The sequence below is a fragment of the Falco cherrug genome, chromosome 1, assembly GCF_023634085.1.
Source record: "Falco cherrug isolate bFalChe1 chromosome 1, bFalChe1.pri, whole genome shotgun sequence".
Classification (NCBI taxonomy): Eukaryota; Metazoa; Chordata; class Aves; order Falconiformes; family Falconidae; genus Falco; species Falco cherrug.
Window position 1 is genome coordinate 59,935,504 of NC_073697.1, and position 26,998 is coordinate 59,962,501.

At 40.6% G+C, this 26,998-nt stretch overlaps 2 protein-coding genes across 3 annotated transcripts in view; one reads left to right on the plus strand and one right to left on the minus strand.

Moving 5' to 3' along the window:
- Positions 1-490: 490 nt before the first annotated feature.
- Positions 491-26,998, minus strand: part of PPAT (phosphoribosyl pyrophosphate amidotransferase) — a 54,229-nt gene continuing 27,721 nt past the window's right edge. The window contains exons 2-11 of the mRNA XM_055703307.1: positions 16,866-16,932; positions 13,248-13,454; positions 11,786-11,898; positions 11,521-11,666; positions 10,173-10,245; positions 7,232-7,383; positions 5,888-6,015; positions 5,371-5,592; positions 4,501-4,621; positions 491-3,099 (exon numbers count right to left, since the gene is read on the minus strand). Of these exons, the coding sequence (XP_055559282.1) occupies positions 2,924-3,099; positions 4,501-4,621; positions 5,371-5,592; positions 5,888-6,015; positions 7,232-7,383; positions 10,173-10,245; positions 11,521-11,666; positions 11,786-11,898; positions 13,248-13,454; positions 16,866-16,932 (1,405 nt within the window). The 3' untranslated portion in view covers positions 491-2,923. The remainder of the gene's footprint in view (positions 3,100-4,500; positions 4,622-5,370; positions 5,593-5,887; positions 6,016-7,231; positions 7,384-10,172; positions 10,246-11,520; positions 11,667-11,785; positions 11,899-13,247; positions 13,455-16,865; positions 16,933-26,998) is intronic.
- The window catches only part of LOC102045839 (uncharacterized), a 33,506-nt gene continuing 23,885 nt past the window's right edge, over positions 17,378-26,998 (plus strand). Inside the window, exons 1-2 of one of the 2 annotated variants that reach the window (XM_027797343.2) lie at positions 17,378-19,843; positions 24,698-24,784. In XM_027797343.2, the coding sequence (XP_027653144.1) occupies positions 19,456-19,843; positions 24,698-24,784 (475 nt within the window). In that variant the 5' untranslated portion in view covers positions 17,378-19,455. The remainder of the gene's footprint in view (positions 19,844-24,697; positions 24,785-26,998) is intronic. The other variant, XM_027797344.2, reaches the window with a different exon arrangement.

The following is a 26,998-nucleotide window of genomic DNA, read 5'->3' on the forward strand; positions in this document are numbered from 1 at the left end:
GCACAGGTGGCCGGGGTGAAGGGCAAGATGCCCCTGCCACACTCAGCTCACTCGTCTCTGTCCCCGTGTCGTGTGTGTTCCGTTCCCACCCCCCCACACCCCCCCGCAGGTGGTACGGGCCCTCCTGGCGGTGCTGCCGCCGGTGGACGGGGGGAGAACGTCATTTCCGGGAGGCTGGGGCGGGAGGGCGGCCGTGGCGGCGGGGCAGGGCGGGAGCGCTTTGCTGTCGGGCCGGGCTGCGGCGCCGGGCCCGGGACGGGCAGGGCCCGCTTCCCCTTCAGCTGGGCTTTCGAGGCGCCAGCGGGGAGTGAGGGTGGCTGGAGCCGGCGCAGGGAGCGGGCAGCAGTAATGCAGTATGGGCTGCGTACCGGGGTGGGGGGCTTAATGTAAGGCACGAAGTGATGTGCTCCAGGTTCGAGGCGCTTTCAAGGTGACTTTATCAAAGAAGTCACCGATCCACACAGCCGCAGTGAAGGGAGAAGGAACGAGATGACCAGTTTATAACCATTTTTAATATTACACATGGGAGAACTCAGATATTAGCTTTCTACTTTGTCACATTTTGTAAATGATAATTTGGCACAGTTGCACATTGGTAATACAGCAGAAACAGTTTCACAGTAGAACATCAAAAACAATACAAATAGTGACACTTAAAACCAGTTTGCGCCCTCAACATCCTCATTGCATGTGTGTGTCTGCTCTATGTGGTAAAAAAAGGCTTGGTAACCTGGAGCATAAGTCCAGCTGTCAGAGAATAAAATTACACTTGAAAAGTATGTCCCCTTTAACTTAAGGTTTGGAAAAATATGTACTAAAGATAGGCATGTAGTGTATCTAAAAATTACAGTGTTTACAGTAGCAGACCTTGTAATTTCATATGCATAACATAGAGGGGGAAAAAAGGCGTTAGAACTAATTTTATTGAAATCACAATTATGCCACCTAATGCTCAAATCACATTTAAGCAATTATTACTAGATTTCAAAAATGCCTTTTGTTGAAAACATGTTAAAAAGAGTATTTGCACAAGTTTGATTTACAGTCTCTTCTATAAACAATTTCAGATTAATTGATAGATTTCTGTGCTTGCAACCTTGTTAAACTGTACGTGTTTGTCTTAAGCAGAAAGGGCTCCTCACACATATCTATAACCTATGAGCTTGAACTATCCCTTCTTTTAATGATTATTGCTTTTTTGAGGGAAGGAAAGAAGAAAGGTGAAAAATTTTAATGATATTTTTTTCTGTTTTCTCCCACTCCTCCCTGGTTAATCTGGAAGAGGGGGCAGTCAGCATGATTCCACGCTGTTCTTTTTTTGCTCAATTTACTGTCCAAATGAACTGTTACTTCTGTTAAACAAACAAACTTGCTAATTAGAAGAGATCCACTACATCTCCCAATGCGTAGATCTGGGCTTTAGTGAAGAACACATAGTAAGAGCCCATTGCTCATGAAAATTTAGATTCTCCCATAGGTTTGACTACAAGTAGGTTCTGGCTCCACTGCACACGGCACAGTCTTGACTTCGTTAAATGTATTAGCATGCTTTCTTGAACTGGGACTTTTGTGTTGCGAACATCTGTAAGGCACAATTGCCACAAATCCCACGTAAGAAAGCTCCCTTTTGAATTTAATCACCAGTGCTGAAATTTTCCACTATATGAAAAATGATGGGGAAGGAAAAAGTTCTTAAAAACTTTTTTTTTTTCTTTTTTTAACAGTGTCACAAACAATTTTAAGGCCAAAATACACAATATTAAATAGAAAATCTAAAATTAAGTTGCTTGTATTCAGTGAAAAGAAATGAGGTATACAAAATACTTCTACACTTGTGCGTAAATTTGCAATAGTTTTCAGAAGGTGCTTTCCCATTTTCAGCTAGTGGTTCATTGTCCAAGTGATCTTCATGTATACAAGTAGCCATCTAATTATGACCAGTTAAAAAATACAATGCATTCAATACCTTATGGTTTTTCAGAACTCTTATTTTAAAAAAGAAAAAAATACTACATTTATTGTAACAGCAGTAATTTTGTAAAATAAAGCTACACCTAAAACAGCTCATAATCTTTAGTTGCGATATCATTTTTACTGTTGAGAATGAAAAGTTAGTTTTTCAGTTTACTTTGGATGTTGACATATGAAAAGCACACTAATTGTCAGGACTTACTCTGGAGAAAACAAGATGTAAAACAGAAAAAAAATGGCAGTGCCAAGTATTTTTTCTCCTTCCACATCCTGTTGGCAACTGATAAAAGCACATGAAGATAATGTAATTACACTAGACTTCAAAAAAAAAATTAAAGTTATAAAACTAGAGAGCTTTTGGCTGAGCATTTCCCTGAGTCTTCATTTTTTAAAATCATATGTTAGACATTATGCTTATAGAATCAATCTGTTACAAAGGGCTTGATGAATAAAGGCTGTTTAGCTATGCAAAAGTTAGGTACTTCTGTTCTTAAAAATCCTAAGCAAGAGCTGCTAAGGAAGCAATTTGATTCTTCAGAATCTAGTATTTGTCCTAAGGAGAAAAGCAAACTTCACATACTTTTGCATTAATACTTTGATAATTGGAAATGACAAAGTAATTGTGAACAAGCCTAACGGATATCTTTTGGGGCAAGACCGAAATAACTCTGGGACTGCCACATAATTAAAAAAACTTTGGTTTTTACAGTATTGTATGAGAAAATAGAAGGCACAACTGTGCACCAAAAATATGATTCTGTATTTTATTCCGCTTACATTGTTTTCATCTGCACACTGGACTTTCTGTAAGTCTTTACCGTAAAGATCTGTTTTAGTAACAGTAGTTAGTTAGCTGTAATAAGCTTTCCATATTACCTAAATGTGAGAAGACTATTAGCAAGAAGGCATCTCTGAGAAAGGTACATTCAACAGCAGATCGGCTCATGTCCGTTCACCATTCTAGCTCTACGGGATACTCTCCAGTGAGACATGCTGTGCAATGACCGATCTTTCCGACACGCGACTTCTGGGTTTTAAGGCTGTTCTCATTCTCTTGCCTTGCTTTGATGCTTTCTTGCACAGATGACACCAGCCCTTCCACAGAAAGATAGACAACACTGTCTGCTCCTAAATGAAATAAAGAATTCGTCCGTTAAAGCTGCAGTATTGTACCAATTGCAGTGCTCTTTGGAAACACAGTCACGTTACTGCATGGATTATGATGCCAGGTGGATCACCTTACCTAAAGAGAATGGATATGAAAAATTATCAGACCATAATAAGCCTTACCCTTCTCAAACTCTCTATACAGCGAGTAGACTCACTGAAATCTAGATGGAAGGATCTGAGTTGGGAACAAACGTGTCCACATACTGCAAAAACAGAAACAAAGTGCAGAGTGTGTATTAAGACTCCCTGAACTCCCTATAGTTTCCCACTTACCCTGTAGTTCGGGTCTGGAAACAGATGTGTGTGTGGCTCGTGCTTCCCAAACTGAACACCTAGGGCTACAAACCCTTACTGGGACTTGGAGGAGGGGAAGACCATCATGTTGAAAAAATTAAATGTGCAGTTCATGCACATATTCTAGCAGTAGGAAAGTTTGATAGCCTTTTCACATCATTAGTTTTCTTTTGTATGTACTCTTACTATTTTGTGAGTAATACTTAAAAATGAGATCCTACAAACTTGAAAAATTTCAACATGCCTTCACAATAGTTTGGGGGAAAAGAATTCATTGCAATATTAGATGGTAAGAGTAAGTATTTAACTGAGGAAATGTAGGTTTACAGTTTTCTAACTGTAACCACAGCTATGTTCAACCATTTTTTAAAGTATTTTGCAGCCCAGTAGACCATATATAGCATCACGTGACTTTTGTTGCCGATACTGTGACAAAGAGCATGTTACTTACCACATCACAACCAACAGAAGCTGTTGGTTCTTTTGTTTTGCTGCAAACATGACTCATTGTAGAGCTTTGAGAATGTATTTAACGTTCTTTGATTAGTTTCAAATGTCATTTCTTTCAAAGTGCAATACATAATGCAGTTAAAACTATTTACATAAATTTCAATTTGTAGAAACATCAGTGGGTGTTTGCAAATTCCAAACATATTTATATGAATATCTTGTGAAACTACATTTTCATTATAGGACAGATCTTCACCACTTATTTTCTTCCTGGTATTTTGCCTACAGTAGCTCCTTGTAAAGTTTCCTAGGAGCTTTAAGTATTGGAAAGCTGTGTTGTCATACCTTATTTATAACTTATGATTATGCAATTATTGTAATGCTTTCTATTGTTTGGAGAAATATAATTCACTAACTGTTAAAAGTGTGTAGCTAAATTGGTTTGATCTAATGGGGTACTCAAAATGCAGAGATTTAGTGCATCAACCTCACAATTTTGTAGTCAGTTTTGCCACTGTTGCCTTGATGTGTTGTGCTTTGTTTTGATGTAGACAACAAATACATACAAGTAAAAACTCTCTCTCTCAAAAAAAAGGAAAAAATAGTAGTATTTACCTATATAGTTTGCAAGATCATGAAATTCAGGTCTGTTGGCAATGAGTTCTTCTTTAGTTGGAATGTTTATTCCCATGTAACAAGGAAATCTTATGGGAGGTGAAGCCACACGGATGTGCACCTGAATAAAAACACAGTTTAAAACCAGAATGCTATAAGGTGAAGGTCAGCAGATCATAATAAAATAACCAAGTCCCAGTTCTGCAAAATAATCATGAAGAACAGAACACAGCACTGCACAGAAGCCGTGGAAGGGTTAAAAGTAAAATAAAGTTGTTTCAGATGCCAACACAGCAGGAGAAAGATGGTTTTAGAGTTTATTTTTATGGTATTTCCTAATGTTATTAAAAGGATCCATCCTGATTTTGCTTTTCTTCTATGGTGTTCAATCCTTGATGCACATGTTTCAATTTATAGAGTCAAATACTATACAGAACATTTTTGCTCCAGCGACAGACTTGCACACTCTGTTTCAATTAAAAAATATTGATCAATTAAAAAAATTGTGCTTTCGTGATTTAAGGCATGTGCTATTTACTGCAGTGTGTGGTTGTACTTAATGCAGTACAAAAGTCACACATATGTCAGGAATACAACACCAATACTTGATTTTCTGATCTGAACTAATTTATTTTCCGTTCTCTCTTTGTTTGCCAGAGTGCTTTCTAAATGGAGACCTGCCCCTCTCCCCTGAACCATCCAAAAATCACGCTATCTTCACAATAAACACTAGCCACTATTTTTTTTTGCACACTTGCCCTTTTAAATAAAGAAATAATGTCTATTACAATTTAAGACAAAACCCTGTGCTTTACCCTCTCATCAGTCTTCTATTTACATCTGTATTGTACTGACTGAAAATTAACTTACCTCTTTGGCTCCTGATTCTCTCAGTAGTTTTATTATGGGTGAGATTGTATTGCCCCTCACAATTGAATCATCAATGATAACAACTCGCTTGCCTTTAAAATTATCAGACAGCACACCAAACTTCTTTGCAACACCAAGTTGCCGCAACCTCATGTTTGGCTGGATAAATGTTCTTCCTACATATCGATTTTTACAAAGTACTTCAACATACGGTAGTCCACACTGTAAACAGGAGGTAGTTAAATCAAATTAGTATCTAAAGAATTGGTTATTCTCAGTTACTGTTTTTCTTAAAGCAACCTTAGGACTTGGTATTGACTTCACAGTAACCAAAAAAACTGTGAAATACCTTAATATACTGGCATAATGACAGAAAAAACAAGTGCAGATGACTCAGTAAGAGTACTCAGTGTATTCAAGATACAAAGTGCTATCAATACAAAACTCTTAGCAGCCCATACTGTTATACTCCATTACAAAAAAAGAGGTGTGTGTAATATGCTTGGGTAACATTTACCTTTTGAGCATAACCAAGAGCTGCTGGGGTGGCAGACTCTGGAACAGTGCTGACCAGGTCTGCTTCCACGGGTGCTTCAATAGCAAGCTGCTGCCCGCATCTTCTCCTGACTGAATACACCATCTGACCTAAGAACAGCAAGAAGTGTTTTTCCTGGTGTGCATAATTCAAATTTCCTCAGCCTGCTGTACACATTTCTGCAGCAAGTTTCAGGCACAGAAGTCAGGAAAACTCCAGAACTACAAAGCAGTCACTCACACAAGGTAATATTTTATTTCCTTCCATAATGTATTCTAACATTCATATGTTAGAACACAGAGAATTAAATCCAGTTTGCCCTAACCAGATAACTAAAGTTCCTGTAGATATTACAAAATTTATTTACAGGAGGAAAGAAGCAGAACTTAAGCCTGCCTGTTCGTAATGTGCATATTCTATTTTTAGGCTGGTTTCTCCAGCAAAGTTTGTGCAATCCTGCTGTCTGCCTCTGCCCACTTACTAACTTTTAAACAGTTGGCAAAATTCACCCCAAATTTATTAAGGGGATAAGAGGCCCCAGAAGCTGTTAAGGTCCTAAACAGTCTGCAGCATGGGAGGGAACTGGAGATGCTGTGATGATGCGGCACAGCAAGGGGCACAGCATCAGTACTAAGAAATGTAAGAAGGGAGGATACTGAAGTGTAATGGGATCATGAAAAAAAGGGATGTGGGTGAAGCAGGCTTTGTAAGGGTGGGGAACTGTATTGGATCAACAAATGGCATGCCCACAGAAAGAGAAGAAGGTGTTTGTTGGGTGTGAGAGCCCTGGTTAGTATCTTATCACTGAGACAATTTTTGAGGGCTTCTACAGAAATAATAATAAAGCATTAGACTGACAACACTAAGTACTTCGATAATGCATAGATTTACAAGTTATATTAAAAGCATCTTTCTTTCTTGCAAAGGAAATGCCAAAATAAAGTTATTTTGCAGATCCTATTTCAGAAATCTAATTTTTAAAAAGTTTTCCAAAAACCAATGAAGATCTGTTCTTAAGTCTCTCACTTTTCAGGGATGTCTCCTCTACCTTAATCATGTTTGTGGCTTTTTTCATCCCTTCCATAGGACAGGCAGCCTGACTGAGGCCATATGCACAGCCCCAAACAGGAAGGTGATGTTACATGCTCCTCCTGATGAGTTTTATCTCCTCAAGAACTGTGCCAACCCATTCTGTCTCAGCCCTGCCCTGCAAGCTCACATTCACTGGTACCGTGCTATGATCCCAGATCCTTTCTAGAGTCATTGTTCTCCAGGATAACGTCTCCCACTATTTAGGGAGGGGCTCTGCACATTGCATTTTCTTACCTTCAAAAATACTGTCTGGTCTTGCAAAATAAACATATTCAAAGATGCAGAACGCTGATGGATCTCCTTCAGGTCTTGGTACAACATCCAGCGTCTGGACATCATATCTGGATATTTTCACAATCTCTCCAGGAAGGACCTCACGATAGTACCTTGAAAGAGAAATACGTGCATTTAGAACTGTCCAGAACCTAGATGATCATTTTGAAATATAAACAACTGACAGGAAAAAATGCTTTTGAACATTCCAACACGCCAGTTTACTTCTATCTTAGGATTTGACCTGCAGTGTTTTAAAACTAACATGCTAAGACAAGTGACCTTTACTAAAAGTCTGAATTAATACTCAAAAGCAGTAAATTAATACTTAGTACCAGAGAATTATGCTAATCTTCCTATATGTGAGATACACGGTTCAAACAGACTTAATTGAGAGTAAATTTATTTTAGTAATTTCATCTTGGATCAATACTAGAGGACTTTTCTGTGAAAGCTAATAACATTATGAAGCAATATAAAAAACCATGATCAAGAATAAAGATGGTAGCCAAAAAAATCCCACTCCATAAGCCAGTATCTAGAGAAATATCTGTCTAGTGGTGACAGGCACCTATGCCAGAATGTCATACAGCTGACTGGAAATGTACATTCGAATCCTTATATCTGAAGAAATACAGAATATTATTAGGTTTATTATTAAGTTACAATGTTTAACCTTATTAAACATTTTTCTAGATACTTTAGTGACTACTCAGGTGGCTATTATAAAAATTGCAATCTAAATCTATCCCAAAATACTGAAATATTCTGGAGATACAGATCAGACATGGGCAAATCTGTGATCAATCACTGGTCAGATACTAGCATTAGCAGGCAGCAGCAGTGCCTACAGCAGATGTTTAGACAAAACTGCTTTTTTAAAAATCCACAGGCTTCAGCTGATGGTCCTACATGGTAAGCTTCTCTTAACAAGAGATTTTGAAGAAGTTTCAGAAAACAGTTGTTCTTATCCACATGTAGAATAAATTGTCTCGAGAAAGCCCCTGTTACCAACAGCTAATAGTTCCTACAGAGACAGGGTTGAAGTTACAGCAAAAGAACACAGAACGCCACTCCGGCAATAAACACTGCAGAATGGAATGAAAGACCTGTAAAGTGCAGTCATGTTGCTTCCTGATTTTACTCTACATTTCCTTTTATTTGATAGTTGTGTTCTTAATGGAATTTTTCAGTTTTTTATTTGAAAGGGATCCAGATTAGTCTAGCCCCAAATGCACATTTTTTAATGTCTGATTAGGAGATTAAATATGCTTCTTCATAATCATAGAATGGTCTGGGTTGGAAGGGACCTTAAAGATTATGTAGTTCCAACCCCCCTGCCATGGGCAGGGACACCTTCCACCAGACCAGGTTGCTCAAAGCCCCATCCAACGTGGCCTTGAACACTGCCAGGGATGGGGCATCCACAGCTGCTCTGGGCAACCTGTTCCAGCATCTCACCACTCTCACAATAAGGAATTTCTTCATAATATCTAATCTAAATCTCCCCTCCTTCAGTTTAAAGCCATTACCCCTTGTCCTATCACTACATGCCCTTGTAAAAAGTCCCTCTCCAGCTTTCTTGTAGGCCCCCTTGAGGTACTGGAAGGTTGCAATAAGGTCTCCCCAGTCTTCTTTTCCCCAGACTGAACAACCCAAACTCTCTCAGCCTGTCGTCACAGGGGAGCTGCTCCAGCCCTCTGATCATGCCCATGGCCCTCCTCTGGACTCTCTAACAGGTTCATGTCCTTCTTATGTCGGGGGCCCCAGAGCTGAACACAGTACTGCAGGTGGGGTCTCACAAGAGTGGAGTAGAAAGGAAGAATCACCTCCCTCTGCCTGCTGGCCTCACATCTTGTGATGCAGCCCAGGCTATGGTTGGCTTTCTGGGCTGCAAATGCAAATTGCCGGCTCATGTTGAGCTTCTCATCCACCAGCAGCCCCAAGCACTTCTTCTCAGGGCTGCTCTCAATCCGTTCTCCACCCAGCCTGTATTCGTGCCAGGGTTGCCACAACCCACGTGCAGGACCTTGCACTTATCCTTGTTGAACTTCATGAGGTTTCCACAGGCCCACCTCTCAAGCCTGTTGAGGTCCCTCTGGATGGCAACCTTTCCCTCCAACATATTGACCACACCACACAGCTTGGTGTCATCAGCAAACTTGCTGAGGGTGCACTCAGTCCCGCTGTCCATGTCACTGACAAAGATGTTAAACAGCACCCATTTCCTTGAGGAACGCCACTCATCAATCTTTCTTACTTTAATTATGCTCTAGTTCTCAATTGCCTTCCACTCCAAACTTCTAAAGAACAATCTGCAGTCTCCCAAAGAGCTTCTTAGCCTTCTCTTTTTATCACACCTTTCTTTTCAGAGTATCTTAGCTAGAGAGGTAACATGAATGTCATCTCATTCCTTGGCTCTGATGGGTGTTTGCACACATGGAAATAGTTTCATGTGCCCATCATTTTTTTTCAGACAAGGAGGCTGGCTCATCAGATGGCATATGCTACAGCTCAGGTTCGTTCAGTCTGCGATGTACAAATGCAGCCTTTCTGTAGCTGAAGAATTATTTTATAATACAATGAATCTGCTGCAAACAAGGCCTAAATTTAAAAAGTTATACAGGTAACCAGGTTTAATGCAACAAGTAAGAGGCATTTACTTTACAACAATAATTTTTACTGTTACTTTCTGAACACATAATTTTGTTACATTAAAGTGTTCAAGAAAATCACCAGGCAAAAAATAAGACTGGCAAAAAAACCCCTCCAAATAGCTCAACAACCTAACCCTTGATGTCTTTCATATTGTTATAGATTATGATACTTGGCAATTTGAGGTTTAATGTTTAATTGCTGCCTGAGGAGAGCGTTCAGATAAAGTGAAAATCAGGGCACTTACTCTGCACCAATAGACAAAAAGCTACAGGATTCAGAAGAGACTACCCATCCTTCTGTCTCACTGTTATCTTTTCCTGAAATGAAAGACTGAAGTTAGAGTCCACAATTCTTGTTACCATTACCCCCCGCAATTGCATTTCTGCTGCAGTGTCTGGCTGCTATGGTTCAGGTTGCTAAGTGCACAATTAAAGACTGTTGTAATTTCTAACTAAAAAGTATAGCATTCCAAAGTTTCTGTAATACAACCCCCCCCCAACAAGATAAACATCATAAACCAGTTCTAGGCAGAAGTGGCAGTAACAGCATCACATTCACAGTTCATGAAGAGAGACAATTCAGATAACTACCTTTGTTATCTCTGCACTATTTCTAACTTTTCCAATTCTAGTTCAGTGCCTTTAGATATACCTAATTACTTCTGCTCACCTGAGAAACTCCTTCTTTTCCTGTGCTAAATGTGTTGATAGATTCTTTTGATTGCAACAGAGGGTGGACTGAATTTCAATAAGGAGTTTTCAGAGACAGACACAGGAAAGACCAAATTGTGTAATATAGGTAGGGCAGGAATGTTTGTATGCTTTTAAAAAATCTTGATACTTTTTCTTGTGGTTAAAATTACCAAGTTTTGTGTAGACACGGGAGCATTTACTACTTTGCCTTTGAATTATTTTATTTTTATACAAATGAACAATTTTAATTTCACTTCATGGAAAATGTTGATTTGCAGGCTAAACAGGAGCACAAATATTTTTTCCTATAAATTGATTGTATAGTGTTCCATTACCATACTACGTGTGACTGGGAGTGCTTGGAATTTAGAAATACACTGCCAGTAATCCAGCACTTTTCAGCCACCTTACTACAGGAGAAAGAAGAAACCAGACTTGTTTCTGGACTGGACATCATCCTGAGTAACTGGCTCTGAGTGGCCCTGCTTGAGCAGGGGATATGGACCAGATGACCTCCAAAGGTCCCTTGTACCTCAACCCTTCTGTGATTTCGTTCTTCCTTGCTTTCCTGTTTAGGTGATGAGATGTTAATTACATTTTTACAAATATTCTATTACAGTTGGGCTGCATAATTCTGACACTGTCATCAGGTGACTAGGATTCTCTTTTGCTGGGCACAGGAAAGATGTTTGCAGACATTCTACAAATTATTTTTTCTTTACCAACATTCTTTTATTTTGAATTTTCAAAACTGGCGTTTGCATCACATATTCCTACTCGCACATCAGTAAGTATAGCTTTTATTACTTTATCAGTGATTTCAGGCAAACTGTATATATACTTTTATATATATATATATATGTATATGTATATGTATATGAATATATATGTATGGTTTACCTTTTCCGTTCATGTCCCCTACTGGAATAAGGCGACCAATGCAGAGTGGGCGATTCCCATATGGATCACGTACTGCATAGATTATGTCTTTGTGCATAATTAGCAATGAATATGAAGTTGGAGTTTCATTCATTAAATTTTTTATTCTGAAATGAGACATAGGTGAACATAATTGTATGTCACACAAACAGCTGTGTGCATTTACAATTGCATATCATGTTGCGATTAGATTGCTGTTCTTGATTCTGAAACCCATCCTCCTCACCTTGCTACCCAGTCAGCTGTATCATCATTTTCTAGAGGAGGTGTGAAAGCCAGCAACTGGGTGATCAGTTCACTGTCAGAACTGGTCGACAGTCCTACACCATGCCGCATAAGCTTTTAAGACAAAATAAAAGTGTTACCAACATTAAAAAAAAAACCCACATAACATTGCTCAGATTGCAATCTAACAGCACCTTTGTACAATGAACAAATACATTAAAACATCAGTGTTTCGGGTGATCAGATCGTAGTAATGTCAATTTTCTTCCAAAAAATCAAAGATGTAAAAAGACCTAGTACAAACACCTATGCTTGGTACTGCATTTCTCCCTTTGCATCTCATTCCTTTGCTCCACATGCAACCAAAATTAATACCACCAATATTCAGGGCATAAATTCATGTTTGGGCCATTTAATCAGCTTTGTGCTTCTGCTTGCTCTAGGAAGAGAGGTCAGATATCCCAGGGAATATATGAAATTACCTACATCAGACAAAGATAATCAGGGCAGAAGCATGGTCTGGGTACAAAGAAACAACAAAAAAAAGAGGTGTAAAGGGAGACAGAGTGGGATTAAAAAACTGAAATCCCACAATTTAAAGTCTGCTAGACCTAGTCGGCCAAATTGTTCTGTCTTGGCATATTTATGCTTCTAAGGGAGAAGAGAATCTGCAATGTATCTAGCCACCCATTCACTGCTGTATGCGTTACAGTTCCTAATTTTTATCTTTAGAAATCACTTTACATCTCATGTAACTCTGATTCTGCATCTACATTTCCTCAACACTTTTTTTTCTCCCATCCATTCACACACTTGTGGCTCTGATTAAAGACGGGCTAGGTTCTTTTGGGCGTGCTATACATTTGCCTCGCTGCAATGCACAAGTATGTCCTCGCTTTTGGGTGGAACATATCATAGAAGAGATTTGACAATGAAACATCTGCTAAATTTTAATTTGGTTCTTAACACATACCCTTCTAGCCAAACACACTATCAAAATTTGACATTTGTTGGTTTACATCCTGATAGTGTTCATGATTAATTTTGCAAGCCAGAAATACAAATAAAGACAATATTCCAAACCAGACATTTCATATTACAATCACCTCACCTTATTATGCCTCTCCTAATTTTAAGCATATGATTTGCTCCTTCTATCAGCCACTGCAAAGGAGCAGAGCTTCAAGCCAAGCTACCTTTCGTTACGGCTGAGTTAGTTTTCTCATTTGGTCAATATGAACGTGACCATCAGTCTAGAGGATTGGTGAATCCCTGTGAGAGTTACAAATTGCTCCCTTCCCCAGGATATTTTTACTCCAAAATGATTTATTTTTATTTTGGTTCTCTTTCACTACCCCAAGAAGTCTGGTATTAAGGGAAGTCATAGCAAATGACTTTAAGGCTCATTGCTGCCTCATACTCAGAAAGAAACGATGCCAGAGCCTCCCAAAGGAGGTACTAACCTTCCTCCTGAGTTGTACAGCATTTGTTAGCTCCCCGTTGTGTGCCACAGCGATCTTCCCATGAAGAGTTTCTACGACAAAAGGCTGGCAGTTCTGCAGCTCAGAAATTCCCGAGGTGGAGTACCTCGTGTGCCCAATACCAAGGTTTGAAACGTAGAGCTTCTTCAGGCTGTCTGCATTGAAGACATGATTTATAAGACCCATTCCCTTCAGGAGAAAAAGAAAAAAAAGGTTTGTTTGGTTTTGTTTTCCTGGCAACTTCCTCATTTCTCCTGGTGTTTGGTTTTGGTACAGCATTAACGTAAGCAACTTTAAGAGAAAGACAAATAACCTGAAAGACATGGGAAAGAAAGAAGCTGAGTAGGTGTCGCAGTGATACATCAGATCCCATTACTCTGGTTCTTAAAGAAAGCAATATACATTTTTGTGCTGAGGATTTTCATGGAACAATCTATTCCCTGACCGAAAATACGTTTTCTGAAAAATACTGCCGAACTGTTGTCTTGTTTGAAAACACCAGAAAAAAGACTGCCAGAAGACTGGCAAAGAAGAAAAAAAGTTGTGAGAAGGAAATTCTATGTAAACAATTCCTTTTACAGGTTAGCAGTATATAGGATTTACTTTTATCTGGACCCATGATAATGTTTATTAGATTCCATGGTCTTTCTTACCAATGTCAGAAGCAGAGCTTTTTTAAAGAGGTTTTATTGTTTACTTAAACTTTTCATGTAGCCAAGTTGCCTTCTATCTAAAGCAGAAAGGCTTCAAAACTTTTTAGTCAGCCGTCAGGAGGTGCTTTTCACAACAGGCACTATGTAGAGACAATATAGCAGCAAGAACAGTCTGAAAATACTGCAAAGTAGAAATTTAGACTGAATTCCGGGTCCTCCTACAAACTCCTGCTTCTGCCACTGCCTGTGGAAAACATTTACATCCTATGCTCGGTTTCCCTATCACGCGTGGCAGTTGTGATACACACACCAGCCCAGGGTAACACTCCTCTAGGACCTTCAAAGATAGATGGGAGAGCTCTGCAGCTGTGAGCGGTTCACAGCCTGTGCCACAGGTACAGCAACAAGAGAGCAGGATGGGGCAGGAGGGAAGGAAAGTGGTTGAACTCTTTCCAGAGCTTAACGGAAAAAGCTTAAAGAAAGCTCAGCTTTAGGCTGTTTTCTGCTGTGACTGCTATAAAGTCAGAATACCAAGAGGCTGTGGTTGCACATGTGGATTTAGGATACTTACAATCACAATAAAAAGTTACTGCCTCAAACGGCCAAACTGGTACAGATTTGCTTTAGTGGTTCAGCAAACTTTGCGCCAAATCACTTATTATCTGTTGTCTCACAGATGACACAGAGGTGGTCTGAAGTCTACGTCATGTGCTCAGGCACATAAAGAAATGCAACCATGCACTCTTTTTTTACTGAGGCTAACTTTATCCTGACAGTTCACAGGTCCAGTGTTAATGGATGTGGCCAAGTTAAGCACTGCAATAGCTTAAACAAGCAATGTTGTTTTAAACCAGATTTGGTTACACAAGCACATAATCTTTTAATTGCAGTTTGAAATATTCCTCCGAGTTAGATGGCAGTGGTGTGGGATGGTGAACGTAAATTACATCAGTATAAAAAATTCCCAATCTTATGTATGTGTTATACAAGGCCTTACACATGCCAGAACATGATAATGGCCTGGTAAATGGCTACCTTAATATATTATTCTGCATATCCAAGTGTGAAACAATCAGAAAGTCTTTCTCCTACTGGTATCACTATGTCTATGCAAGAGATTTAAATTTTTCCACATCTTGAGCTAATACAGCTCTGACAATGATGTTTTGTTACACGAATCCAGCTGAAAGGCTCTGACAGACAAATCTGGAGGAGTCTTTCTTGGCGATTTTAAAACAAAGGATTAATAGCCTTTATCAAGGGCTATTAATTTGTGGTCAAAGGCTGTCAACAATCAGAAGGGAACACACCCCCATGCCTTAGGTGTTCCAGTTCATACTATAATTATGTTTTTTTAAAAAACTATTGACAAACATGAGTAGTGAGAAGCAAGAACCTTTTCCACTCTTGTCTCTGCTATGAAGAAGAGTCATATGGGGTTTGGAGGACAACAAGTACAGCAGCATCTCAAATGCTGACATTTTTAGGGACTAGTTTAGAACTCAGAGTCCTAGATACACTTTCACCGGTGTAACAGACCCAAATGTTTGTTACATTAGCACCACTTCCAGGATTAAACAAGTCGTATAAATTGTACTCCACAAGCTCTTTATTACACTTGTGGTTGTTTCAAAGTGCTGGAGCTGAGACATGTATTTCAAGGATAAAAGAAGCCATCACATGCTCTGCAACTTTTAAAGTATCAAAGCTGCTATGATGAGATAGTAAATTTTAAATTCTTAGCATGACAGCTAAATATTGCAGCTCAGTAACATGGAAACACTACAAATTACTAAATCACCTGCTGTTAGTTCATTCTGAGAAGCACTTTTTACTATGGGATATATAGAGCAGCCTACTTTAAAGGAAGCTGGAATTCCTGTAAACCTTAAGGAAAGCTGCAACCCAAGCAGGAGCAGGAATGAACAAACATAACAGTGCTGAAGTTGAGAAAAGCTGCATTTAAAAGTGTGTGTATGTGTGTGTGTGTGTGAATCAGGCTGTAAGTAACAGATACGAGAGGGGAAATGCCTGTAGAGGGAACAAACATGATGCTTGAAGTAACAAGATTTTGCATGAGGCATTGAGCAGTCATGCATAGATACACATGCTGCTGCAGCAAAGCAGCTCTTACTCTTGGACTGCTTTGAACAGGCTAATTAATCTTCCTCAGAGACCTCTGAACACCAAGACATACCGCTTTCTGATTGTGGTCAGAGAACACGCATCAAGAAGTGCCTCATGGTTATTTTGCTGATGTAGTTTTATTTCAAATCCTCTCCCCTTCCAGGATGGAACAGGCTGATGATTTTTTTTTTTTCCTAATCACCATTTACTACAGAAGGAGCAGAAATATCCCAGAGCATGCAAGTATCCTCCTGGCATAATACGTTCGAGGCTATGGCCGTTTTATGCCGTTTAACATCCCTGGGGATTCTCTCAGCTTGAGAAAGACTATGTGACCTTCTCAGGCCTCCACTCAATCTTTTATTCTGTTTATTTTTACCTATGGGTAAAGTAGCTGCCACTTCTCCAGTCTCACTAAGGCAAGAATTAGTCATCCACTTGCTTGTGCACAGCCTGTAATGGTATTTCTTTTCTCTTGATCTCAAGTTGCATTGTTGCTCTTCCGAATCTCCAGAGTTAACACCTTAGGTGCAGGGTGACTTTGGTAGGTAGTTTTTGTGACATTAATAGACTGATCTTGATACTTCTGTGTCTGCCACTGTGTGTATGGATACACCCACCACCATAAAGCTGGCATGTTTGTTTTAAACATGCACTTAAGACACAAATTGTACCAATAACAGGGTTAGATACTATCACTGACAAAACCAAACAATCCATCAAAACATGTTACTTTCCCTCTAATCATTCTGTTTCCCAGCCAAAACAAACTTTCATGTGCCTGAGTTAGGCACCTACACAACATTAATTTACATTTTACCTTGTGCACTTTGAATGCCTGGGATGACTCTCCATCACTTGTCACAATTCCAGCACTCTCCTGGCCCCTATGGACAAAACAGAATTAACATAAAGTAATGAAATGCTTAGAATATGAAATGCTTTAACATACAATAGATTGATATTTTTCCATCTGTTTTTAACAACATGAAATTTTAATGTAGGCTTATTTGTTGTTTTATTTTACAGGCTTGTAATTGCAGCTGGTTTCTTGCCCATGTTATGCTTTATTTCAAAACAGTCACATAAGGTTTGTGCCTAAGCCTACTGAATTCAGTGGGAATCTTTCCACTAATAAGCACTGGCTCAGGTTCTTACTGCAGTGCTATTTCAGCGTGGGCATAAAATAACAGCAGATGCTTAATCCGAAAAGCCACTTTGCAGTGATAGTCATCTAGGCAGTAGTAGTAGGCTCTATAGTGCTACTCCATTTCTGCTTTGGGCTGGAGGAGTTTATTAAGAAACTGATGGTTTTGCCTAGGGGGATGCACTCCAGCAGACAAGCTAGCCATCTACACCTCTAAAAGCTATGTGGACCCTCTGATAAAAGCATTTGAGTACATGAAGCTAATATTGGACACCACAGCTTCTGAACTCAAGCAAAACAAGTCTGGTGTACAGCATCACAGCAAATGGAAACACTTCTCCTACAGCAGTTCAGCCTCCGGCTGGCAGTTGTGCTTTGCTGAGCAGAGGAGCTCTATCAGCTGGAAGGAGGGTTTTCCCGAGCCTGCTCCCCGTTGTCCCCAGCCCTGCCTCCAGGCTCGGTCCCTAGGGCGGGCAGGCAGCAGGCACGGGTGCCCTGATGGAAGCAGGCAGAACACTGCACAGCTGCCCAATGTTTGCATTTCAGTCCTTATCCATGGAAAAGATGTTTTGCAGACTGGGTTTTAGTGGGCAACAGTGCAGGCTACTCAAATCTCCCTTTACAAGGCCTCCTGGAGTAAGGCAGAGTGTTCCCTCTAACAAAACTGCTGCCATAGACCCACCATGCCCGTAAGACTCGTAAGGACTGTGGTAAACTGGTAAGCTCCCATCCATTCTCATATACAGTAATGCCTGAAAAGCGAAGATGTTTTTCTTAAAAAGAAAACATTCAGAATATTTTTAGAATATTAGACAAAGATGCTATTTGTGCGCTAGACTGGTTTAACTCAACTGAAGTAACTGATATTAATTAGTATAGCCAACAATAAAACTGGGCACCAAAAATCTACAGAATGGACGCTAACCTACCACTGACCATGCTCATTAGAAATTTTCTCCCATTCCTAAAATCCCTCTATTGGTCACTAGCCCCAGTTCTATGTAAACCAGAAATTTAAAGAACAATTGCTTACAGAAAGCTAAACAAAACGAGCTTCAGACATATCAGAGCGACTTTGCCCTGTTACTGACAGAGCTCTTCAAGAGAAGAAACTCAAACACATTTATTTTAACTCGGGAAGATGTCCCACCTGTAAGCACAAAGACAGGTAGTGAGACTTAAGGTAGTGAGACTTAAGAGCTGATATGCTGCATTCAGCAGCTGTTACCCCGATGTTAATGTTACAGGCAGTTGCCATTCGAATAGGGACACCGTCCCTTTAAACACCAACACCATCAATAGCAGAAAGAGGGAAGGGAAGGTGCTGAGGGCAGGCAGGCCCCTGCCGTGTGCCACCTCGGTGGCCCCCATCTCTTAGGTAGCTCTCATGAACAAGTAAGCTCAATGTCATTACGGCAGAGCCCGCACAGCTCTACCAGTTTAGTCAGACGTTTAAATATGCAAGCTTTTCATTAAGACATCACTAATAACCCATGAACGCTAGAGTTAAAAATGCGCATATATACCACCACCGGTTCAAACCCAATCCTAGACAGAGAAGCAAACGCCAAGTGGGATGATCCCAGATGGTTTTGCCTAGGGGGATGCATTGTTTCTGCCACGGATCGCCTGTGTAGAAGCTTTTGCATTCTTGCACTCCAGCAGACAAGCTAGCCATCTACACCTCCAGAAGCTATGTGGACCCTCTGATAAAAGCGTTTTGAGCACATCAAGCTAATATCGGACACCGCAGCTTCTGAACTCAAGCAAAACAAGTCTGGCGCACAGCCACACTGCACATGGAAACACTTCTACAGCAGCTCGTCCTCCGGTTGGGCACAACCACCAACTCCTCCAAACTTACAACTTGTCGGAGGGCGCAGCCCCGGGCTCCCCGGCTGGAGCCGCACAGCGAAGGGTGGGCACGGACGGGTTTTGCGGGGGAGTGGGTCGCGTGGTGGTTTTAGTTTTTTATTTGTTTGTTTTCGTGTGTGGTGTTTTTTTTTTAAAGCAACTGGATAGCGCGAGTGGGTTTGTCCCCCTCGCCCCCCGAAGGGTTAAGGCGCCGCCGCCCCCGGCGCCGCTGCCCCGCCGCCCCCGCCCGCCGATCTGGCAGTTTCTCAAGTTACTCCCCTCAGGCAGCTTGAGCCAGTAAAACCAGATCCCTCCACCTCGGCGGAGCTCGCTGACAACCAGCCGTCTGGTTTCCTAGGAAACAAAATCTTGGCTAGAAATAGTGAATCATTTCCAGGTCACTTTCAACATGGAGAGTGGAGCGGGGAAGCATTGGACTGAGGAGGAGGTTAAAGCCTTGTTAAGCGTCTGGTCAGAAAAAAATATCAGAAAGCAACTCCACGGCACCCTGAGGAATAAAGGAATATTCATCTACATTGCTAAAAGGTTGCAGGAGTTAGGAGTTTGCAGGGATTGGAAACAGTGCCGTGCAAAGTATAAAAACCTGAAGTATGAATACAGAACGGTTAAATATGCCCACAACTCGGGGGATGTCACTAAAACCATGAAGTTTTTCCATGATCTGGATGCCATATTGCGATACGAACCTGTCACACAATTAGCAGCAGAAGAGAACGGCAGGTGTTCTGCGACTGAGGCGCAGCTGAACACAAGCCCCGCCACAGAGAGCGCGCAAGGTAAAAAAACAAAACGTTTTTGCTTCTATTTTTCTCTCTTTGCTTAAAAACCAAAGGGACAAACCCCAAGCCTGAGTTCGCTTGAGCTGAAGCGGAGGCTGCGCAGCTGCTGGAACTGACTGGATGCACTCCTTGCGCAGGGGAAGAAAATGTTAGCACCCACCAGTGTCGAAGTCTGTAAATACAGCGTAATTCTAGCAAAATTATGGTAACTGCTCCTATTGCAGCCTTGGTGCGTACGCGCCGCTGTCTAGGCTTCTGCACTGGCTGGAAACGGTACATGAGGAAAAGCTGTTCCCGTTGCCGGTGACGCTGGTCCGTGCGCGGTACTTGGCGGAGCAGGTCTGGCCAGGCTCCGGTGCGGGTGGGAACTTAGAGAAAGGTGAAAGTAAAGGTTGAAATCGGCGTGATTTTTGGAAAATTGTTATTGGTGATACGAGTGAAATCTAGGGGGTTTATTCGTATTTCCCTGTATCTGCAAATTTAGGTGTGATGGCTAAAGGTAAATCATTTTGTAAGTAATTCAACTTAAATATTTGAGAAACGGGGGTGTGTGTGTGTGTGTTTAATAATGTCATCTTAAAAATTGTAATGTGAGGAAAGTAAAACTCAACGTTGTTTGTCATTGAGGCAAACCAAATGAATACAACGGCTTTTATTCTGAAGGGGGTTTTACGAAATTATTTGCATCTCTTGTTTTATTCAGCCCTCTCTACATATGCATGTAAGCTATGCTTAACATTTCATTAGGGTCAATCTGCTATTTGACATCACTCAAATCTCCTTGTCACATCCTAAATGTCACTGAAGCATAAGCCCCAATAAGAGTAAAAAGTACCGAAATAAGACGGCTAAATAGAGAAATGAAAAGCCGAGCTGTTCGTGCCCACAGTATGTGGTAATTTACATCAGTTAAGATTGTGAACCTTTTTTAAGAAAACAAAAAACTCTGCGTTCGTATCAGGGGAGATTGCCAAGGGCACAGAAAGGAGCCGGACATACAGCTTGCCCTTGTACCCTTCCACATATTCCCCTACAATGCTGTTTTACAGATCCCAGGAAAAGAAATTGCCATTTTTCTTGTCATTGTTTACTTTAACAAAAAGCTTGACCTTAATTTGTCATCACTAAGAGAAAGTCTTTAATTTATCAAAGTAACTTCAAATTAAAATGGCAATTTTATAATATTTTAACATGTTCTCTCTGCACCGTGTATTGCAATCCATTTTTATTTTAAAACTTTCAGAACTGAGGCCAATACAAGCTGTTACACTTTTGAGGACTACATGGAACTAAGTGTCCTTCATCTGAGGATCTGCCCTTAGATTACCCTCTTGTTTTTTGATGTAGTTTGCACCAACTATTAATCCTAATTCTCATCTGCTTTAGACCTCTAGCAAGTTTAAATCAGGAAAGTTTAATTTCAGTTGCGAATCCCAAACTAGAATATATATTACAAAAATTACGCCTGGGTGAGACACACCTCATTCTGAAGCATTAGGGCAGCTTGGTTTTAAAGATGATATAATTAAAATAAATCTTTTCAATGCACAAGCATTTCTGTTACTCCCTTAAAAAACAAACAACCCCCCCCCCAGGTTTTATGGATAAACAAAAATTAAATGCAACTAAGTGTAATAATGCACTTCTAACGGTAAGAATTCAAATGCAAAGTTTTTCACAACAATTATGATTCACCCACAAAGAAAACACAGCAAGATAGAAATGCGTCCTGCAGCTATGCAGAATGCGTGCATCCATAAGAGGGGCAGAGAGAGCAGCTGTGAGAACACCAACTTTCTTCATTTAAGAGCACAAGTTAAGCAAGTAACACCGTACTAGGGGCCCAGTCCTTTCCGCCTGCGGTCAAGTGCTGCCCTGTCCGCCCAGCTCAGGACTTTGAAGGGCATTTGTAAGGCTAAAATGGCATCGGTGGCTCTGCAGCTGATGCTCAGAAGTTCTTTTGTGGGGGCAGATCTGACAGTGTAGCTCCCGCAGAAGGAAACGCGATTCCCTGCACCCACCAAGGCAGCTTGCTGCCCCTGAACTTGAACCTGGCTGCTCCCCCATGGTCTGCAGGAGGACAGGGACTGCTTTCATGTGGGTGTCATCCTCAGAGGGAAGGCAAACAGACCAAAGTGTATTTGTATCCCTGCAGGTCCCCCCCTGGGCTTCTCCCTTTCAAAGGCAGAGCCTTACAGAAAGGGAAAATGGTCACTCCCCGCTTTAAAAAGATGCCAAGATGCCTCATTTTGACAGAGCTGGAGGCATCGAGGATGTCTAGGCTTGTGACTTGGGTAGCAAGAACAAAATGCTATCAGGAAACTAAAACCTGTGCCAAATAATACTGTCCACCATGGGCGTCTTACTTTATTTGAAGAACTTAGTAGCTGTACTAGTTTGTTTTGTTTAAAAAGAATGAAAAGGGACAAGGCATGCTCCCAAAGAAATTACTGTATTTTTACCATTCTGCTTAGCCTCGGTCTAAATATTCATATCCATCCTTAATGTAAAGCTACAAAGCATGTCTTTCTGTTTGATTTGCCTGATTATCTCAACTACTGGGAGGTTGCTGGGGAGGGGGAGGAAGGGGAAAGGAAGGAAGGAAGGAAGGAAAAAAGAGACCACGTTTATGGAACTGAATGGTATTTCTGTACTGTTTCCTTGAGTGTTTTCTTCATATCTGGTAAAATCAGTTTTCTTTTGAATGTGTAATTGAAGAAACTGATACTGAAAATCACAATCAAATCTGAGAGGTGTCTCGGGACAAACTTGGTAGTAGCGCACACACCAAATTCCCAGCTCACTCACAGAAAGATGACGCTTTTTGCGTAGGCACTTAACGGCAGCAGAGGCCAGAGATGTTCATTTTGTCCTCCCAAAATACATGTTTTCAGAGGCACACACACAAGTTGTAGCTTAAACAATCATTAAAAAAGATGTAAGTCAACATGTTCACTTATCTCAAAATTTAGTTTGTGTACTGCCACAGTAATCGACAGCCAAGTAAATCCATTAGAGTGATGGTGCACTACGAAAAATGCTATCTTTCGTTACAGTTCAAATGAATCACCTTCCCATTTTGTTAATCAGTTTGATTGTTTCAAGTTAAATCAAGTATTAATAAATTAACTGCAGTATTTACGGAAGTAAAGCTCGCCTAGTATCTCATATTAAGTAACTAACGCTCTTTCATAGTCCTCTATGTTTAAATATTAATGCGCTGGTCAGTCACCTTACTTGACCTTCATTTTACCACAGCAAATGCAGAAAAGGTATCAAGTCTGAGCAGAAATGCATCAGCAATGACAGTATTATCATATATACAAAACTCAGACAGCTACTAGAAATGCAAAAAGATCCTTCAGAAATGCTGACTCGAAAATGCCACACGTATGTAGTTTTTCCGTGTCTGGACTTTAACATTAAACATGTCATTGTATTTCATATGCATATTTTTTGTAATAAGAGTGTGTATTGCTCTTACTGAGTAACTTTTTTGCTCATCAGATGCTTTTTTCCCCCCATCAAATATTCTAACATGTTTTTGTGTTAACTGTTCTTATTTACTTAAAATTATAATAAATTGTTTCTCTGTGATACTATGATGTAATTAAACTTGCTCATCCTAGTGCCCATGGGATACTCAGCAGCCTTCTGACAGAATTTATTTCCCTTCTCCTTAGCTTGCTTTGCAGCTCCTAAGCAGATAAAAGGCCAGCCTGGTGCTGGAGGTGGAGGGATGAGCACACCTTTCCCTCCATCAGCCCGGCCGCAGGGGGTAGCAGCTCCTGCCAGAGAAGCAAGGCAGACAGCTGGGAGCAGTCGGAGATCAGGCCACTGCATCTATGAGTCATTCTGAGCCTTGCTGAAAGTCAGGAGGATTTAGGATAATGCTTTCAAGTGCAGTTTTCGGTTTCACCTATGTCAGGATACCAGGTTGCATCCTAACCGCACCTTGTTACTGCTCCTTGTGACGAGCTACCGCAGCACCTTTGAACAGGTAGCTTTGATCTGTGTGACCTGCCTGGCAGGAGCTGACAGTAGCTCAGCTCCCTGTACAGTGAATCAATATTTCAAACCTCCCTGTCAACACGGTACGTTGAATACAGCGTGTTACTATAGAACATAGAACTTAGAAGTCTGTCCTCCGTGAAAATGAAGCTGATTCAGAACCTGACTTACGTATGCTGCTTTCTAAACTCACATAGCAATTACTATATAATACTGCTTTTTAGAGAAATGTAGGAATGTCATGCTGTAAAAAGCTAGACTGAAGAATCCTGTCAGCTACAAATACATCCATTCTCTAGTTACAATACTTTTCCTGCTTTCCCTGTGCCATTAATGAATTTCATAGATTTCCTGAACTCTTTGCAGAACATTCTTGTTTTCTTCATACACTTCCCTAAATAATTCTTCCTGGATATTTTTTTTTTGTTACATAAATGGCTTTGTGCTTATGTGAATCCGTATGCAAAGTCTGCTTTTATTTGCGTGTCTCTTACCTTTCATTATCTACTTTTAAACTATACTTTTAATGTGCTGTCCATCCCAAATGCTGAGTGAAAAGTGTACAAGTCACTAGAATCAAGTTGGTTTCTTCAAGGATTTAAAAATACATTTCAAACAGGCTTCATATGCAAGAGGTAAAATAATTTTATTTACTTCCTGTAACTCATGTCCTCTTAGGGTGACAGGCCAAATTAATTTTAAATTTTATTTAAATACAAATTAAGTGTGGAGATTACAAAGTTAATAATCTTCTCATTGCGTATGGACATTTTCACTTAAACTAATTTAAGCTAACATAGTCCATACCTATTTTTCATCTAAAACCTCTTTCCTTCCCAGGTGAAATATCAGTTTCTTTAGAAGATGATGAGGATGCTCCAGGAGATCCACTACTTTTTATGTCTCATGTCAGACCAGTTCAACTAGGTATAGTATGATGGCGCAGAGAGATCAAAAACTAAAAAGCGGCATGGCTGTCAGAGCACTTTCTGACAGCTTGAATCCGCCGTCATTCTGTTTCTGATCAACATAGCTTTAAAATAGCCACATTTTGCACCATCTCCTTCCGGGTTTTAGCACTTGGCAGTCTCATGCATCACTAACTAGATATTGGCCACTGTATATGATGTAACACCTGCATGACCACCATTCACGTTCAAAACACATCCCGTGCTATAACTTAGTCATATCAACCACGTTCATTTTGTTAAATGCTAGTGGAAAGTATGCCAAATGGTAGGGTGTGAAACCACTGTCAACTTGCAGATTTTCTCTAACTCATGTCATTTCTGCTTAAAGCAGCATGAGTGAACGGCCTGAGCCAGGAGAGATGCAGAGGTCAGAGCTGGCTCACTGAGCAATCCAGATCTGCAGCGGTCTTCAAACTGTATCCCCTCTCCAAGCGAGGGGTGGTCAGCAATGCTTTAGTCCAACCAGCCATACAACTCACTCGGACATAATCCTACTTTTTTTTTTTGGCTCAGGAAAGTCATTACAGAGGAAAGGCCCAAATCTGGCAAGCCAGAAAGAGGAAGAAGATCCTAGGTGTGAGCCTCTTCAAGGGGCTGCTAAAAGGAGTGGAGGAGCCTGAGCACATTTTAGGCAGAATTAGACAACTGATGAGCTGATCCCATGCCTGAACAGTAGCACTGTCCTGAATTTCCTACATGCTCTTTCCATTTTTTATATACCCTCTATGCCCATCTATATACATCCCAATCCAGTTACAACTTTCACTACAGAATCTCCAAGGTGCCGTATTCAGGGAGAAAACAAGGTCCCAGCTAAACCTACAGCTTTTACATTACACGCTATACCCCTTTTACCCGGCATAACAAGACATTAAGGAAGGGACAAGAATCTCACATGGAGTTATATGCACATATATATATAAACAAGTCTTTTCTTGCAGTAAGTATCTGAATCAAGGTTTACAGGAATATATCTGTGTTACTCAGTGCTCTTGCAACACACCGCACAAAGCAGATTTATTTGGCCTGCTAGAAAAGTCTTCGGTTCTGAGAAAGTTACTTTCTACAAAGCTAGCAAAGTAACTTCAGTTGCATCGGCTGTTGTGTACTGATACTGAAATGTCTTACCCTAGTACCTGTCTTAGTCTTTAGATTTCAAACTCCACTCTAAGAAAAATGTTGGGCCCTTTCTATTTATATTGCTTAATATTTTGGTTTCATTTCAGCAGATATCTCATTTTGAGGGAGCTTAGAGAAAAATCAAATATGGCATAAACTTATCTTCCAGATAAAAAAATAATGCATATTACAGAATCATAGTATTGTAGAATGGTTTGGGTCTGAAGGGACCTTAAAGATCATCCAGTTCCAACCCCCCCTGCCATGGGCAGGGACACCTTCCACTAGACCAGGCTGCTCAGAGCCCCATCCAGCCTGGCCTTGGGCACTGCCAGGGATGGGGCATCCACATAAGCTGTTTTAACAATTTTTTAAAAAACAGATTAGGGCTAAAATACATTTGAGGCATAAGGAAAATTTTCACATTGTTTCAGAGCAGTGCTTGTGGGTAATATATTTTGAATCGCAATGGTTTTTAAAGGGAATGAGGAACAAACACTGGCACCTTTTTCCACTCTGCATACAGTAGAAGGAATAAGCAATACACTATGTCACGAGCACTCATCTGAACTACCATCCACAACCAAAAGTGAGCCTAGTTGCAAATGAGCTTACTAGTGAGAAATGGTGGTCTACACAAGAGCTATAAAGAAACCTTATCCCTCCCAGACTGCCCCATACTCTGTGGCTTGACTGAGAAGTGCAGGGAGCACCTTCTGCATTTGTCTTCCTCTTCTCTTCCCCTGGGTCCTTCCTCTCTGGCCCCCGCAGCACGCTCTGGTAGTGCAGAATGCACCACTCTGGAAATCCAGGTAGTTGAAATGCTCCCGGTAACACTGAGCAGAGAGACTACACCAAGCCTGTCTGATGTTGGCAGTTGTCACCTGTGACCTACGGTTGCATTCACCTGTAAACAAACATTTTCTTTGACTCCCCCAGGAAGAAATGAAGAAAGCATAAGTGATACGTAACCTGAAAATTACCCTCCTCAACAACGTATCAGTGAGCTGGCTGCTGCAGAGTCCTGATTAACACAGGGCAGGACAAACGG